The 18,312-nt window shown below is 44.8% G+C and overlaps 1 protein-coding gene across 1 annotated transcript in view; it reads left to right on the top strand.

The window, feature by feature from the left end:
• The window catches only part of smg1 (SMG1 nonsense mediated mRNA decay associated PI3K related kinase), a 95,688-nt gene that overhangs the window by 46,409 nt on the left and 30,967 nt on the right, over positions 1-18,312 (top strand). Inside the window, exons 35-47 of the mRNA XM_080725106.1 lie at positions 1,227-1,407; positions 1,962-2,123; positions 2,554-2,792; positions 4,207-4,361; positions 5,174-5,396; positions 5,742-5,988; positions 6,452-6,681; positions 8,007-8,258; positions 8,840-8,978; positions 15,863-15,972; positions 16,574-16,792; positions 17,300-17,493; positions 18,114-18,286. Of these exons, the coding sequence (XP_080581232.1) occupies positions 1,227-1,407; positions 1,962-2,123; positions 2,554-2,792; positions 4,207-4,361; positions 5,174-5,396; positions 5,742-5,988; positions 6,452-6,681; positions 8,007-8,258; positions 8,840-8,978; positions 15,863-15,972; positions 16,574-16,792; positions 17,300-17,493; positions 18,114-18,286 (2,524 nt within the window). The remainder of the gene's footprint in view (positions 1-1,226; positions 1,408-1,961; positions 2,124-2,553; positions 2,793-4,206; positions 4,362-5,173; positions 5,397-5,741; positions 5,989-6,451; positions 6,682-8,006; positions 8,259-8,839; positions 8,979-15,862; positions 15,973-16,573; positions 16,793-17,299; positions 17,494-18,113; positions 18,287-18,312) is intronic.

Consider the following 18,312-nt stretch of genomic DNA (forward strand, 5'->3'; position numbering starts at 1 on the left):
CGTCATGTAAAATGTTATAATCGTGACAGCCCTACTTGTGTGGTAGTGAATCTTCATCTGAGCATTTGAGAGATTTTTTTTTTTTTTTTTTTTTACTGCAAATATTCTATTCTCTGGAGAAAACGGCAAAATATCAGATGTGCCTTCCTGTTTAGACGGCAACAGCATTTTTGGGGGCTTGAAACCGCAACAACGTGAAATCCCTTTCCAGCGTGGAAATCTCTGAAAACGCTCCGTCTTGTGTCTCTCTTTAAACATGCAGTACGCGAGAAACGGCAGAACATGACATCGTGGCTCACGCCACATAGGCAATTACAGTACATCAGTGTGTTTTTTTTTGTTTTGTTTTTTGCGGTGGTAAACCGCTCCATAGAGTGGCCGTGCGTGTGTCTGTAGCCACTTTTCCTCAGCGTTTTGCCATAGCAATGTGTTTTTCCTCAGCGTTTTGCCATAGCAATGTGTGTGTGTAGCCTGTATTACATCAACAATTACATCCTAGTCTGTAGCCACTTTTTCCTCAGCGTTTTGCCATAGCAGCCACCTTTTCCTTAGCGTTTTGCCACAGCAATGTGTGTGTGTGTGTAGCCTGTATTACATCACCAATTACATCCTAGATGTAATTGGGTGTGATTTTTCCTCAGCGTTTTGCCATAGCAATGTGTGTGTGTGTAGCCTGTATTACATCACCAATTACATCCTAGACCTATATCCTAGTCTGAAGACGTTATGCATGCACGACCACCGCTCACTTCACACTGGGTGTAATTCTTTCTTTTTTATGTTCAGTCGGAGGCTCAATCAAATTATTGGTTAAGGAACGCGACAAAAACTAAAATCTCCATGAATTCAGGGCTCATGGGGTGTGTAATTGATAGATATTTTTGGCTGAACAAATCCTTTAATAGAAACTTGAATTCTTTGTATTTCTTTTTTTTTAAGATTTGTTTTAGGGCTTTTTGCCTTTATTGGATAGGACAGTGACAGGAAATGGGGGAGAGACAGGGAGTGACATGCGGCAAAGGTCGCCCGGATCGGGAATCGAACCGGCGACGCCGACAGGCATTGATGCCGAAATGGCAATGCCTATATGGTATGCGCCTGGTCCACTAGGCCACCAGGCGCCCAGAATTCTTTGTATTTCTTCCTGTGAATCATATTTATTTAATATGAAATATGTAACAAATCTTTTCATGGACCTCCGTTGATGGTCTCCCTTTAACCCTCAGGTGCACATTGACGAGGATGACCCCAAGCTGCTGCTGACCAATCAGAACACCAAGCAGAGCAACGACGACGTGATCGTCATGGCGACCCTGCGTCTGCTGCGTCTGCTGGTGAAGCATGCTGGAGAGCTGAGGGAGGGGCTGGAGCTGGGGCTGGCCTCCACTCCCACCGTGCCCTGGAAGGGTACGCACGCCACCTTTCAGGCAGTGACACGCCAAAATAATCATGTTAGGGAATTTAAGCAGGGACGGCTACGGCAGTCCACTCCGGTAACCGGAAATGGATCAATGCTCGATAGATAAACCTGCTTGCCGTCGCAGCCCATCCGACTCGGGCAGAAACTATAACTTTCCACGTTGTGTCTACAACATCACAAACATAGACGCCATGGGAACCAAATAGTTCCGTAAAAAGGGGTGGGAAGGGGTTTGCTTAACGTCTTTGACTGCTACGGCGATTGCGTCATAGCAGCTGTACCTCTGCCTAGTGGAGACGACCTGAAAACCGCCCTGGCTTAAATTCCCTATTATTTGGTCTGGGGACCCCCCCCACCCTGATAAGCACTTGGAATATAGTAGTTTAGGCATTACATTTGTTTCCACTCGGTTCCACAGACGAATATAATGAAAATGGCAGACCAATGAGACCGCAGCATCCAACGGAGATATTATTTATTTATTTAGTATTATTTACATGACAGAACGGTTAAATTGGTCTCCTCTCTGGTCTTTCTACAGGCATCATCCCTCAGCTGTTCTCCCGTCTCAACCACCCAGAGGCTTACATCAGACAGAGCATCTGCAGCCTGCTGTGCAGAGTGGCGCAGGACTCCCCACACCTCATCCTCTACCCAGCCATCGTGGGCTCACTGTCCCTGGGAGGGGAGGCCCAGAACGCTGGTATGTGTTTACGACCACTTAAACCTAAAATGTTCTATTACCTGTCCGTGTGAATAGCGTTGCTTGGGTAAATGAGCCGTGGGGTAAGTACTGGGAGCTGATGGTTGCGCTCCACCACAGCAATCCATCTCTCAGCATGGAAAAGGGGATAGACACCCTCTTTCTCCAACCTACTACTTAACTATTTCTTGGAGAGGACCGTTTATACTGTCAAATAAGATGTATGTAATTTTTTGCTAACATTTAAGCCTTTATACTTCATCATATGACAAATTGCAAAAAAAAAAAAACTGACAATCTACAAGCTCACAGCGCATTACAAGCGTCACTATTTTTAGGAAGTTTTGAAAATATTACATTTTCGCCTGCCCAAAATAAGGAACCCCCCAGTGGTTAACAAATCCTTTGACCGCCACCACCACTCCTGCAGGGAGCAAGCTGCCATCTGCCCTGCCCACCTTCCTGGGCAGCATGCAGGGCGAGGCCATGGGCGAGGAGGATGACGAGGAGCGGTCGGGCAGCCAGCCGGCGTCGCAGGACAGCGGCGGGCAGGCGGGCAGAGAGGAGCTGGCAGCGCTGTGTTCCAGCCAGGACCAGGCCATGATGCACGACTGCTACAGCAAGATAGTAGAGAAGCTGTCCGCGGCCAACCCCACCATGGTGCTGCAGGTAATACACTGCTTCCCATTGCCAGGCTACACCTCACAGACCTCACAAATGCAACTAGTCGCGACTCTTTGCAACAAAACAGTTTTAAGGCCAGTCCACACCAACGCAACTCCTTGCAACTGCCATTGGGGACAATGGTTGCAAGTAGTAAGCATGTTGCAAGGTGTTGCATTGATGTGGGCTGGCCTTAAAGGGGAAGACCACCCATTTTCAATATTGAAATATGTCATTAATATACCTTAGAGGAGTTGTGTGGAAATAGAAAAAAAGTTCCCCCCCTTCTGTGTTGCCTAGAACTGGAGGATTGATTTGGGGGTTTGTATTGTAAAGTACAATGTGTGATGTCATCAAGTTGTAATTTACAATACAAATCCCAAAATCAATCCTCCAGTTCTAGGCAACACAGAAGGGGGGGAACTTTTTTTCTATTTTAACACAACTCCTCTAAGGTATATTAATGACATATTTCAATATTGAAAATGGGTGGTCTTCCCCTTTAAGCAATATTACACCAGAACCACAAACATTATTGGCATGGCAGTGACACGGTCTCAGGAACGCAGTGATGCTTGCACATTGTAAAGCACACCCTCGAGTGTAATATCGCAATTACCATCAAAATAAAACAATCAAAATATATTTAGATATTGTAGGGCAACTTGCTCTCAAAATGTGCAAAACCTTTTTCGTTATCCTGGAAATACATGGGTTCTGACATGGACAACTAGTCCCTTTTTACTCGGCCAGTCCACTCGTTTTGAGATGGCTGTGTGCTAGCCAACCTTTTCCCATATTGAATCAAAACTTCACTGTGACTCTCATGTGACTAACATATTCGCTAGAAATGAAAGAAACTGGCATTTTTTCATTTATTTTTTTACCTTTACATTTTTTTGAGAAGCGAAATGTAGGGGTGAAACACGCCATGTTTGGGAAACACTGGTCTAGTAGTAAGTCATTAACCTGTGTGTGTGCAGGGGTGTCGCGCTGAAAGCTTGTAGATCTGCATGTTTTGAAAAATCGTGAACATTTGTGCAAGTCTTTGAATATTTCAAATCCTTCTAAGGTTTTTTTGAAAAACCTGTTTCTATGTCAGTGGTGCTCAGACCTTTTCATGTGAAGGACCCCTAAAATGATATGTATTTGGCCTCCTTCCCCCCCCCAGAAGCAACATTTTAGTTACAAATGTTCGCTTAAAAAAATGCATATATTCAAAGATTTGCACACATTTTCACAACTTTTCAAAAATAGTAGATCTACAAGCTCGCACTGCGGCACTCCGTGCCGTGAGCTTGCATATCTGCTATTTTTCAATAGTTAAAGCACAAAATAACGAAGGCCCCTCCACCTTGGGCCCTATTAACTCAGTCCCACTTCCCTCCCCCCTTGTGACGCCCCTGTGTGTGTCTTGCAGGTGCAGATGCTGGTTGGGGAGCTCCGCAGGGTAACCTTGCTGTGGGATGAGCTGTGGCTGGGCGTCTTGCAGCAGCAGCACATGCACGTCCTGCGCCGCATACAGCAGCTGGAGGACGAGGTCAAACGTGTGCAGAACAACAACACGCTACGCAAGTGAGTTTTCACTCGCATTTAAAGCCAGAGTTGTACTTGATTGTGCACTGAAAATGGCAGATCTACAGCCTCACAAATGTGACACTTTGTGAGCTGGTAGTTCTGCAGTTTTCAATACATGACACATGCACAGCTAGTATAAAGCAAGAAGAGGCTCTGAACCCAGCTGATTATCTTCCAAATGGTCTTTGAATACCCCAGAGACGGTCTGTGGAGTCTCTGCTTTGATTCATTTGATTAGGAGTAAGTGGAAAAACATGGACTGTCTGAAAAGCAAAAAGCTCCTCAGACGCCAGACGCTAAGAGTGGAGTCGAAAATGTCTCTCTGGACTTAACGTTTCTGCTCAGAAAATGGCTATCCTATTATTCAACTGTTTTGTTTCCCTTTACGACTTATTTGCACCACCGCACAGCAGAAACGGATGTGGGAAAACAAAATTGGCCGATACGAGGATGGCAACTTAAACTGTCTGACCCGAGGCACTTTACTGCACGTCATCCTCTTCTCTCTCTCCTCGTCGTCTGGAACGACACATGCCCCCGTCGGGCCTGTCCTAGCATGGATCAAATCCCACTAGTCACATTGTTTGTTGACATGTCATCCTCCCTCTCGCCCCTTCTTTTCCTGTCTAGTGACTCACTGTCACTATTAAAAAAAATGCCACAAAATAAATGATTGCAAACAGGAAAAAACATCATGGCATGCCTATTAAACTCATGAATTATAGGACTAGAATTGGCTCATGAACGCACAATAACTTTCTTGAGGCAAAATGTTGTTTTTGTAAAGCATAACTCCTTTCCCCCTTCAGAGATGAGAAGATAGCCATCATGAGAGAGAAGCACTCGGCCCTCATGCGGCCCGTGGTGTTTGCTCTGGACCACGTGCGCAGCATCACGGCCGCGCCCGCGGAGACGCCCCACGAGACCTGGTTCCAACAGACGTACGGAGACGCGCTCGCCTCCGCCCTGGAGAGACTCAAGAACCCCCACAACCCAGCCAATCCTGCAAGCAGCTGGGCACCCTTCAAGCAGGTGCGTCATTGTGTCTGTTTGAGAGGAATTGTTCTTTTGTTGGGGCTAGCGCAAGAACTGGGACAAATTGGAAATGGCATTATATTTATCATTGTGGAGAAATGGTGTTCTCAGAGTTCAATTAATATTCAGCATTTTAGTGTGTACAGCTTAGAATACGTCTGAAGCCACAATGGAAAGAAAACTGTAATTACCTTTCTAACAGCTGAAATAGAATAGTCAATAGACTAAATCCGTCCGCACAGCTGGGTGTGCCATGTGCCTTCTCACCTAGCATGTGCAGCTCAACGACAAGTGCGGAATCCGCAGCACGGTGAGTGAAAGTGTTTGTTTTCTCGTGGTCAGGTCATGCTGAGCCTGCAGCAGCGGGCCCAGAAGCGCGCCAGCTACCTGCTGCGTCTGGACGAGATCAGCCCTCGCCTGGCCTCCATGGCCGCCACGGAGATGGCCCTGCCCGGGGAGGTGTCTGCCACAGACACGGTCACCATCCAGAGCGTGGGCAACACCATCACCATCCTGCCCACCAAGACCAAGCCCAAGAAACTCTACTTCCTGGGCTCAGACGGACACAACTACCCGTACCTTTTCAAAGGTACGAGGGAAAAAACGAGTGCAATATCATTTACAGATCAAAATCTTAAAAACGCATTTGGTGGCTTGATCAATGTAAAGTAAATGTACGGATTGTCTCTATATTACATTGTCACATGAATGGATGAATGGTACTTAAATCACAGTATTTCAATGGTAAATATCGAAACATTTGAGTTGTTAGTCAGATAGTTCAACTGATTTAAAATGTATTAATTTGTAACAGTAACGGAGGGCTTGGGAATTCAGACAAGATGCGGTGCTTTGCCTATACTTAAAACTGAGATTGACACAGTTTCCCTACTGTATATCAAGAATTGACCAATAAACAATACAAAGTGGAATCGTTCCATTAGTCTATTGGCAATTATGTCAAAATGAAGAGTACTTTAGGAGAACCGTGTGTCAATGTTATTTTCCAGTCATAAATAGCAGTCATAACCTCTCACCATCTCCATTCTCAGGTTTGGAGGACCTGCACTTGGACGAACGCATCATGCAGTTCCTGTCCATCGTCAACACCATGTTCACCAAGGTCAACCAGCAGGAGCGCCCACGCTTCCACGCCCGACACTACTCCGTCACGCCGCTGGGCACGCGCTCTGGTCTCATCCAGTGGGTGGACGGAGCCACGCCGCTCTTTGGCCTCTACAAGCGCTGGCAGCAGAGAGAGGCCGTGCAGCAGGCCCAGAAGGTCATTCCTCTGTTTCTCTCACGTTACGATCCTTCTCAGATACAGCATATAGGGCTACATTTTCGTCCATACCTTACCCCCTATCCCTAAACCTCTTTGTCTTTTCTACTATTTTGAGAAAAGAAAAAGAAAAGGTTCAAATAGCTCATCTACAAGCTCACAACGTGTCGATGTTGATCGGCTATTTGAAGTATTTTAAAATGATTTCCAAAATAGTAAAAAAAAGGCAAAGAGGTTTAGGGATAAGGTGTAAGGCATGGATGAAAATATGGCTGTTAGTTTCTACTGTAGGTCTCAGTAGTTGCGTTTTCATAAAGCCTCTTAATGCGCATTAAGGGTTTTCTGCATAAATCTTTTTATGGAAACACTTCAAAATTCGAATAAACTTTCATTATCCGCAAAGACTTTTATTCGCTTGGAGGAGGTGGACTTTATCGAATAAACTAAAAGCGCATTTGTGAATGGAAACGTGTCAGGCAATAAATGATGACGTTCTGGTCCATATCGTCCTCCAAGTTAACACTTTCTCCCCTGCCGCTTAACGTCCATTGTATAGCGTTGGCCCACAAAACAAACCGTTGTTACACACGGAGTGACACGGACCGTGTGTAAATTCCTCCCCTTTTCACAACGTGCCAGGCTGCCAGCTGTAGCTCTTTACAGCCTGTTGTGCAAAGACAACCTCCGACAGAACCAGTCGCTGTCTTCAGCTGGATCACGCGGAGTCGGCTCATGCGACCGTCGCTAATTCGAATGACACCCGCAAATGGAAACGCGCATAATGCGCATTTCTGATAGTTCGCTTCCTATTTTCGAGTAAGTTTATGGAAACATGACTATTGAAGATACAATTTTAAAGTTACCTGCCATGTCCCACTTAAACTATTTATTCTAGCCCTGCGTCCAGACCTTTGTGTCCAGGTAGCTCGAGTCAGTAGAGCACCTGCCTTTTGGACCACACTGTTGTAGGTTTGATCCTGGTAGGGCTGTCACCATCACAAATTTAAGTTGATGATTAATTGTCCAACTAATAATTGCTATTCACGATTGTGTTTTTGGCATTGAACAGTGGATCATTATGAATAAGAAATGCTTTTTGTTTGCACAGGGAAGATGTCAGATAACTGAAATATACAAAGAAATTGTGACATTTATTTTATAAAAAAATAAGAAAATACTACAATCTTACGTATCAAAAGTAATGGAGACGATTATGACAAAAATAATTTATTAGAGGATTATGTGATAATTGTGACGGGCAAGTCTGGTCTAATCCTGGGCTCCGCCAACTCTGTCCATGTGAATCCTGCTGTCCTCTCCCACAGGCCCAGGACTCCTTCCAGCAGCAGGCCCAGCCACTCCCCCTGGTGCCCCGGCCCAGCGAGCTCTACTACAGCAAGATCGGCCCGGCCCTCAAGGCGGTGGGGCTCAGCCTGGACGTGTCCCGACGCGACTGGCCGCTGAGCGTCATGAAGGAGGTGCTGAAGGAGCTCATGGACGCCACGCCGCCCAACCTGCTGGCCAAGGAGCTGTGGTGCTCCTGTACCACGCCTAGCGAGTGGTGGAGGGTCACCCAGGTTGGAGCCGCATTGTTACAATCTTCCACTACATGGAATTCATTTAATTAGTATTTGGCATTTAATGCATTTCACTGAGCGGCCCTAGTGCAGTGGTTGTGGGTTCGAACCCTGCCGGGGGTCGACGCCAACAAGGGCATGCGGTCGCAACGCATTCCAAATGCCAAATCAGATGGGTTCATATCTGAGCCAAGTCTCCTGCAGGTGGTGCGACTAGAGCCTGTCCTGTATGGGACAATTTAATAGTGATTAAATGCATTTTATCCGTCATGTATTCATTTGAGTTTTTGTGTCAAAGGTTTAGTTTGAGAGAGAGAAGATGTATTGAGTTGTCGTATGTGGTGGCAGTGTATTTATTCTCTGTACTATGCATGTGTAAGAATGTAAATTCCATACATTTATTTCAGAAAATGTGAACATTCCTCTGGTAAAATGAGATTTTAATTTGTCTTGTTGGCTCCTAAAGGATGTTTTTCTATCCCATTTTCTATCCTAATTTCAAGTACAATTAGTACAATAGCAATGGATGTGGGTGTGTTTTCTTTGGTTGACATTTTGCTGACATTGTCTTAAACCTTCAGTCCTACACCAGGTCCACTGCTGTCATGTCCATGGTGGGCTACATCATCGGCCTCGGTGACCGTCACCTGGACAACGTACTGATTGACATGACCACCGGAGAGGTGGTGCACATCGACTACAACGTCTGCTTTGAGAAAGGTCAGGGTTCCACTAAACTGAAATACATATTGTACACACAAGACCGAGTCTTTGACACAGACACATTGATGACCCCTGATATGACACATTGGATATTTTGTGATGTACATGGATGATATTTTTCAAAATAAATACATCATTAGTATTATACCATCTATGTATTATAGTCTTCAAAATAATCAGTAAAACATAGACAACAATGCTTTTGAAAATGCATTTATTGACCAGGATGGCCCCACCAGTACCAGTGTTGCATACAGTAGAATAGAGCAGAACATCACTCATCTCTTTAAGTAATGGTACCAGTACCAGTGTTACATGGAATAGACCATGAAACCACTGAACATGTTGTGGTTATCCCGGGTATCCCAGAGCCTGAACCCAGCAGGTAAACGCGTGTAAACTACGTCGCCCACCTCCAGCTCTACGATGATTCCATTGGATATGTATTCCCAACCAGCAGCATTGTATCCATGGTTATAAAAGAGCAAGTGCTCATTCTTGTACATCTGGATGCGCACATACTCGGACCCCCAGTGGTGACCTGCAATACATCTGAAGTAATAAACTCCTTTTGCTGGTGCTGTGAAGGCTCCTGTGGGGGGAACAACACACGTGCACCCACACATGCACCCACGCACCCACACATGCACACACCACACACAAAAAAACGGAAGAAATTCTTTGGTCATGGCGACACTTTTAAAACCATGTTAATTAAAAGCAACAACAGTTGTCTGAGTCGGATCCCATCCTGATTATTAATTCCAAAGTTTGAATAGGTACAGTATTCAGTTGAATATGTATTTAGATTTATGTCTGATTAATTCGTTTGCAAGAGCCATCTCTTGAAAGCTAATTGATCTGTAAAGTTAATTAACAAGACTTGATCACCACCACCTATACCTGTAGAAGGATTGTATGCGTTGCCGAGGTTAGTGATGACTCTCTTGTAGACCAGATTGGTATCGCCATTGTTTGGTCCAAATTGTCCATCACCCAAACCAACGGAGAAGGCCACCTTTGGCTTGTCTGTCAACACAGCACCATTATAAATGTGTTAATAATGTTATACAACTCAGCTAGTACAACAATCATATGTATTAAACATGATGTCTTGTAGTATAGCAGCTTACATCCAACTATCAGCATGATAAAGTAATAATAGTACTTCACAAAGGCAGTGTTAAAAAGTGCTTCACATTAAAAACTAATTGCACATATTAACTCATTAAATGCAGATCCCGCGTAAACTCGCGGAATTACCGATGTCTGGAGTGCCGTTCCCGGGTATACGCGCGATATTTACTCTATATAGAGTAAAGTTGGCTGGGCTTACCTTGCGGTCCGGGCTATCCATCTGGAACTGGTTAAGTCCGCGACTTGTTTACATTGCACGTTCACGTGCACGCAAAGTGCCGCGCTAGAAAACCATTGATCTTCCAATCTTTAGATCTTCATTTACTCGAAAAATACTTTTGATGCCAAGGCTGGCATGTTTACTTGCAAAACTAGCACTCGCTTGATGGCTCTTCCAGAGCTGTTTACACACTGCCCCGGTACAAGAGCTGGCTGGAGCATTCAAAATTGCATTCTAGTACAAGGTCTTTGAATGTTTTTCTTGATCTTGAGTCTTGATCTATGATTTGATTTGGTAGCATACTTACTCCAGAGTGTCTGCACCCTCCCCTCAGAGGTAGTCAACCTCTCTTCAACAGTAGACAGGTGAGCAAGGTGGGCTGAAATCAGTACAAAATTTGTGTTAAGTCAATCATAAATACTCAGTTTCATTTGAGAGGGTAAGCTTTACCGTGTGGATTAAATGATGAACAGTAAATGATCAAAACAGTATCTACTCTCTGAGCTCACCTAAATAAATTAACACCAAAGTAAATGATTCTTTTAACCCTCTCCTGCATACATTCTCTGAACTCCTGTTCAAATTACCTTCACTTTCTTTCTTCAGTTCTTGGAACTGGCGCTCGCTGGCAGCCAGTCTGGTCTCAAGGTGTTGCGCATGACTCAATTTAGCAGACATTTCTGAAAAAACATTACAGAGAGAAACTCATGTTAAACTATGCAATGTTTCAGCCTGTATGTACCTTAACAACTTGCTCCAGCTCCATTTGACATTGCTAACCTGCCATTAAGGTCCTCTGCTCCTTGGCCTCTTCCTCGCTGGCTGCCATCTTGGCCTCTGTGTTCCTCAGCCTCTCTCTCTGCTCCACCACCATGTCTCTGAGCTCCTTCAGCTCGGCCCAGACATCAGGTTGTAAGAGGGTACCTGGTTCAGGGTCAGGGGGGTCATTTGAGGCATCAGGGGCCACCTCCCTAGTGTTAACATTTAACCTTAAATTCAGTTATTCAATTTGCCTATCATCCCCAAATTGTTTTAGCAGATTATTCTGTTGCCGGTCCATCTACATGTGACACGTGTTACAAGCGTTTTATTGTCATGCAACCATTAATTAGTGTGGTTGCCATAGGCAACACACTATAGTACTTTTCCAAATGTATCCTTTGAGTAAACCCAAAGGTTTGCCGGACTACTTGTCGCACAGTTTTGGCGGCACACACTCAAGTCATGCCAAATCGACCAAATCGTATGCTTGCATTTTGCTAAGAGATACGACTGTTAATTCACAATGACTTTTCCCCATTGACTTGCATCGTTCTAGTTTATTAACCACTTTCAACGTGTCATCCCTACTTTGGGAAAGTCATTATAGGCAAACACTTTCAAACATGTTTCCCCCCAAACAAATGGTGAAAATAGTGGATCTATGAGCTCTCAACGCTTCTCCAAGTGACACGATGAGAGCTTGTAGATCAACTATTTTAGCTATTTTAGAAATGGGGTTGTTATAACTTATTATTTTTGCCACCCCCTGTTTCTTTCTGAAATTACGTCTCTGTACCTACCTGGTGGTTCATCGTTGCTCTCTCTGCCGCTGACCAGTCCACTCTCTCCCTGAGCCCCGGCCTCAGCCAGACAGAACAGTAGAACAACAAGCAAGGCCCCGCGACCCTTCATTCTGAGGCTGAATCGGTGTTGCTGCTACTGTGCTGTCGTCACCTTTTATACTCTCTCAACTCATAGACTACCGTTGCTGAGAACTTCAACATGCGGTTACGTGATAAGAGCTGTCGAGGTTGTGTGTGTCCCGGCTCTGAAAATAGCGAGTGTGAATATGTTCAATGTAATCAGCTGTTATTTAAGAAAAATAAATGCAGTAGAGTTGCTTTTCTAGGTGTGTTGTACTTTCACTGAGTTTAAAGTGTATCTTGAAAAATCCAGATGAATTAAACGATCTCGTAACAAAGAATGCCAGATAATGCAAAAGGTGAATTTAGATACTGTAGATGGACGGACAGACGGACGGACGGACGGACGGACGGACGGACAGACAGACAGACAGACAGACACCTTATTGTGTTCTCAATAATACCACAGTAATGTGTGTGCTTTTGACCTACAGCTCTGTTACATACAGTAATTCAGAACACAGCAGAGCAGCACTAGCTACCAGTGGTGTACTGTAAAGAACATTTACTCAAGTACTGTAGGCCTTCTTATAAGTACCATTTTGATGTATTTTCACTTTACTGGAGTACCAATTTTCTATACTTTTACTTCTACTCCACTACATCTCAGAAGCAAATATTGTACATTACAATTATTTGAAAGTGTTATGTGCAGTATATACTTAGGCTATTTGAAAATAGAAGATCTACAAGCTCACCAGCGACGCGTTGTGAGCTGTTTTATAATCCTTATTTTTTTAAGGATTTTATACATCTACAAACTTGTGAAATGGGACTTACGCACGCACCCCCCCCCCCCCCCCCCCCCAGAAAATGTGGTACAGTTATGTGATAAGAAGACCCTGTCAAGGTTGTGTGTCCCGGTTCTGAAAAGAGTGGGTGTGAATGTAGACTCATATTTACTTAATTAAAGACATACGTTTTATTTTCCTCATTTTCATATCCAGCAGTGTTGTAGTGCTAAAATTGGAAGTATAAATATTCTATTACCATCTGCTGTGTCAATCATGCTCATTTCAGCACGGCAGGCGAGCCTATTTCAACCAATTGCTGGGTCAGAACGACCTGTAATATAATATCAATATTTCCTGTAGACTTTTCACAAGAGATATTTCACAATTCACATGGTTAATGCACGGCGGCATAACAGAACCGTTTTAGGCTTAACTCACCCACTGCATATGTCGAGTTTGACGAGCTATAGTTATGGGTCCACTCTGCTTATGACGAATATGACGAGTTATCAATTAGCTTTAATAACTATAAAACAAAAAAGTATGATCGCCGATTCGCCGTCCATAGCGCTCTATGGACCCGCCCTATTCACAAAAAACGGATCTGGATGTTCCAGAACGGAAATGGGGGGGCGGGACAACGACGCCTGTATCCTGTCTGCCGAAATGTCGTCCGGTTCAGTGTTGTGCAACACCAGCGTGGCGCTCCGTCGGTTTCGCTTTGAGCGATGGAAGCATAGAGTATATATAAAATAGAGAGCGGACGAACCCCGCCCCCACTATCATTTCAATGCAAGTGCTCAGTGGCGTTTTGAAGCAACGGCTACGTGCTAGCATGTAGCTAATCCAGGTGCATTCTGGGGGAAATTGGCCACTATTTAGAGACCACAAATGACGTCAAGCTGCTCTCCGCTCACAGGAAGGATTGTCTGGAGTGGAGGGGGCGGGGCCAAAATGCGCGTTTAGGCTGCAGTTCCAACTTTGGCCACCATCGGGGTTGCTTCAAATCTAGCCCTGGGTTCTGGGGGCTTGGATGGAAGGCTGTAGTGCTTTGTTGCTTACCGTGCCTGGATCGTATTGTGAATGCAATCGGTGAACCATCGCGCAATGGATTCGCGCGCGCGCCCACGTTAAAGGTAGGCAAAATCCTGGCGGTGTGGACCATTAGAAGGGTCTTAAAAATAGCGGTGGGTGAGTTAATATAATAGTTTTAATATACCGGTAGGCATTATGTCTTACCTAACCAGCCCTCCAGTAAGAATAACACATGTTTATTTACTCACGTGTAGCAGCTGATGAGAATGCAGGTTCATGCTGGTGTCTGCATGTTTGACTGGAATAATACTCGGGTAGATAATCCAAGGTAACAAAAATTCACAACAAACAAACAAATTAACTGCTGCAGGCTACGAACGAACCGCTTAAAGTTTGAAGAAGTAAACACAGACAGTGTAGTTGGTTGGTTGGTTGGTCAGTGTCTTATCCCATAGCCCAAAGGGTCAGTCAGCTTGGTGGTTGGTTGGTTGTCATGGCGATATTACAACCAATCGGTGGACGATCTGCTCTGTACTTGCCTGGCTTCTGCACTCTGTCTGCGGTACAGTAGGTACTTGTCGTGCCCATGCATGCTGTGGTTCTATTTGGAGGTGGTTGGTTGTTGTCAGTGTTGACATCACGAGTTCACGGGTAATCATGACCAAGATTTTTTAAAGTTATATATATAATAAATAATAATACAAAATAATGATAACAAAAATTAAAATAAAAAAATGTTTTTTTCCCAAAAAAAAAAAAAAAACATTTTTACCCCCCAATTTTTTTTTCCGGGGTGAGTGAGAAGTGTGGGCACGGCGTACCCCCGCGTGCCCCCCCCACTACATCCCTGATATCCAGCATCCATATTCTCTTCATCGATAGTAACAGATATCATCAGTCAGACAAAGCAAATATCCCTTCAGCTCTTGTCATGCTTATGGACACTAAGCATGCATCAAAAGTAAAAGACTGACTGTCACAGAATATTTATTTCCAGTACGATCGTTTGTAAAGATGGAGGTCATCTCTGTGCTTCCGTGAAAATCTGCTCATAAAATAATGGTTAAAGTTGTTAAAATACTGGTAGCACAGATCTAAAATGAGTTTTCCTGGATAAACATGTGGTGAGTAGCAGGTATTTAGCTTACATTCAAAGTAATGAGCAACACATTTTAACTGTTTAATTTCATAGTATAGAGTTTTTTATTGAGTGACCTATATTCGTATGCGTCTAGCAGATTACCAAGCGTGTTTTGGAAGGGAGCGCTCGTTTTATGGTTAGATGTCAGTTATTGTTCACGACATTCAGTTATTGTCCATGACATTCAGTTATTGTCCATGACATTGCAAGCGGTGCGAAGGCCAGCGGACCTTGGGTTGGGCCAGGGGCCGCGCGAGTTACGAAGCCGTGGTGAATGCAATCGTTATATTTATGCCCAGGCCGTAAGGCCTGGGCAAGCCCACGATAAACGCATTCTATTCACCTCCTCTGCGCGGTCCAAGTGACTACAATGGAGCGCTCCCTACCTCCGGTTCAGCCAATCACAGGGGGCTCGGGGGGGGGGGGGGGGGGGGGGGGGGCAGGAACTTGTACAAGCTTGGGTATCCACTAGACGCTATTCGTATATCGTCTGTCTGGTGGAAACATCATGTCCAATTCCTTTTTTTTTTTTTTTCTTTTTTCAGGGTTCAAATTTTAAAAGTAGCAGATCTGCTACTTTGTTGATTTTGTATGACACTGAAGTATGATCAGGTACATAAAATATGGAGTGAGGGATTTCTGCAATGACATGCCTTAGTCTACAGTGTATAGTATATAAAGTACAAAATGGAAATCTTATTTTTTAGATAAATGAGTGAATTGGTTAGTGCCATCACTACAGGTAGAAAATAATGTATTAATCATGGTTTTTGTTTGTTATGGACCTATTGTGTCTGAAATAAAGTTTATCATCAAAGGCCTTACTGTGGGGCAAATAACTTTGTGTGTGGACTTGAAGATTGGTCCTTTTGCAACTCTTTGTGTACAACCATACCTGAGCTGATTGAAGCTGATCTGTGTGTCGACAGGGAAAAGCCTGCGTGTGCCTGAGAAGGTGCCATTTCGTATGACCCACAACATTGAGACGGCACTGGGGGTTACCGGGGTGGAGGGCATCTTCAGACTGTCCTGTGAGCAGGTCAGTCACTGTGTGTGTGTGTGTGTGTGTGTGTGTGTGTGTGTGTGTGTGTGTGTGTGTGTGTGTGTGTGTGTGTGTGTGCGTGTGTGTGTGTGTGTGTGTGCGTGTGCGTGTGCGTGTGCGTGTGTGTGTGTGTGTGTGTCTGAGAACAACTTGCACACATTCTTCTCTTCTCTCACAATTCTTTTGGAGCGGTGCATGTCGCTCCAACATTTGACCGTGTGTGTCAGTGTTCATTTTTACAGAATTCATAATTGGTCTTAGTCTTTTGAATAACACACCATTTAGTTTTAGTCCTATTTAGTCATCTGAAATGGTTTAGTCTTGGTCTAGTCTTATTAGTTGACTAAATATGAAAATCTCTGTCTTTTAGTCACAGGTGTGTGTCTATATCTTTGCCTGTTGTCTCTCCTATGGTACCACTTCAATATGGACAATCTTATTCAACAATAACAAAACATTCTAAGTTTTGTGTCTGAGAGGCTAAATCTCATCAAATGGTGGTCCTTGGCTCAAATGCCAAATAAATAATGGACCTTGAAATGAAAAGGGTTGAAAACCACTGTCTTAGTCCAACAAGGTGTGTTGTTTTGCGTTGCAGGTGGTGCAGATGATGCGTCGGGGCAGAGAGACTCTGCTGACGCTGCTGGAGGCCTTCGTCTACGACCCGCTGGTGGACTGGACCGCCGGCGGGGAGGTGGGCTTCGCCGGAGCCGTGTACGGAGGCGGGGGCCAGCAGGCAGAGAGCAAGCAGAGCAAGAGGGAGATGGAGAGGGACATCACTCGCTCCCTCTTCTCCTCTCGCGTCGCTGAGATCAAGGTGAGATCTTTGTCACAAAGATAAACTAATCTTTACAGTTGCAGCTTTAACCATATGAAACCTTTTCTTGGCTTGTCATTATGGTAACCGGAAGACTCGCCTCCGAGCGGTCCTTGCATCTGTTTTACTGAGGATAAGGTTAGGTTTTGGCATATATTTACTGAGGTTACATTTAGGAATAAGGATTAGTTATAGTTTTACTGAGGTTACAGTTTGGATTACCTGGTGCGAGTGTGTTATGGGACGAGTGTTCTTGTATTCTGTCTTAGACATTCGGCAGAAATAGGCAGATCTACAATCTCACACTGTCTCGCAATGTAACCTGTTGTGAGCTTGTAGGTTGGCAATAGGTTTTGGTGTTAACAAGGTTGGGGCCTTTTTTAACCTGTGGAACCCCGCTTAAAGAAGTAACCTGTGAGACAACGGTTAATGAAGTAACCTTTGAGGCCCCGGTTAAAGTAGTATGTACTCCACAAAAGTTTTTTGATGAAGGCAAATCCTCTTCAGGTGAATTGGTTCAAGAACCGCGAGGAGATGCTGGCGGCGCTGCCTCAGGTGGAGGAGGCGGTGGAGGAGTACCTGGCCCTGCAGGAGCTGCTGTGCCAAGCGGAGAAGATGCAGGCCAAGCTGCTGGAAGAGGTGGCCTTCCTGGAGGGGGCAGAGAACCGACCGGACCACCTCATCCTCACCCTGGAGCAAAGGTCAGAAAACTAAATGTCACTGGCTTTGTAGCTCTGTTGGTATAAGACTGGATATACTGCAATGGTTAGAGACCACCTCCCCAGCCACTGCAAATATGCTACTGTTTATTATGTTTCTCAGATTATTAATTGACTGCCAGAATTCAGAGCGTTTTTCACCAACCTTTGAAAAAGACTCCCTCGGGTGTCCTAGAGGGGACTGCCCATAAGTCCGAAATCTCATTAGTCCTACATCTCATTAGTCCGAATTTAGTTAGGGTTAGGTTTAGGCATAGTTTTACTGAGGTTAGGTTTTGGGTTAGGTTTAGGCATAGTTTTACTGAGGTTAGGTTCAGGCGTAGGAATGGTATTTTTCACCAGGTCATCACCAGATTCTGACTAATGGGATGTAGGAACAATGAGATTTCGGACCAATGCCATGGCACCGTCCTAGAATCTGAAAAGAATCCCTGTCCAAACGCAACCATCCACTCGAAAGATGGTGGCTTCCGCGTCAACCTTGCGTCCAGCCCCTCGCCACATACACACACGGTGCCGTGTCATTGTTCCGACGCGTGACGTCCAGGGGAATCGGAAAATACATTTTCATTTTATTTTTAAACGTGTGAACGTGTGTGTAGGTACTCTGACCACAACCAGCTGCAGTCACGGCAGCGCACGGTGCAGGAGGCCATCCAGAGCAAGCTGTCTGACCTGGACCAGTGGATCTCCCAGTACCAGGCAGCCTTCTCCAGCCTGGAGGCCACGCAGCTGGCCAGCCTGCTGCAGGACATCAGCAGCCCCATAGACCTGGGTGAGAACACAGTGGTACTTCTGATG

Source organism: Nannobrachium achirus (genome assembly GCF_963921795.1).
Source record: "Nannobrachium achirus genome assembly, chromosome: 4".
NCBI lineage: Eukaryota > Metazoa > Chordata > Actinopteri > Myctophiformes > Myctophidae > Nannobrachium > Nannobrachium achirus.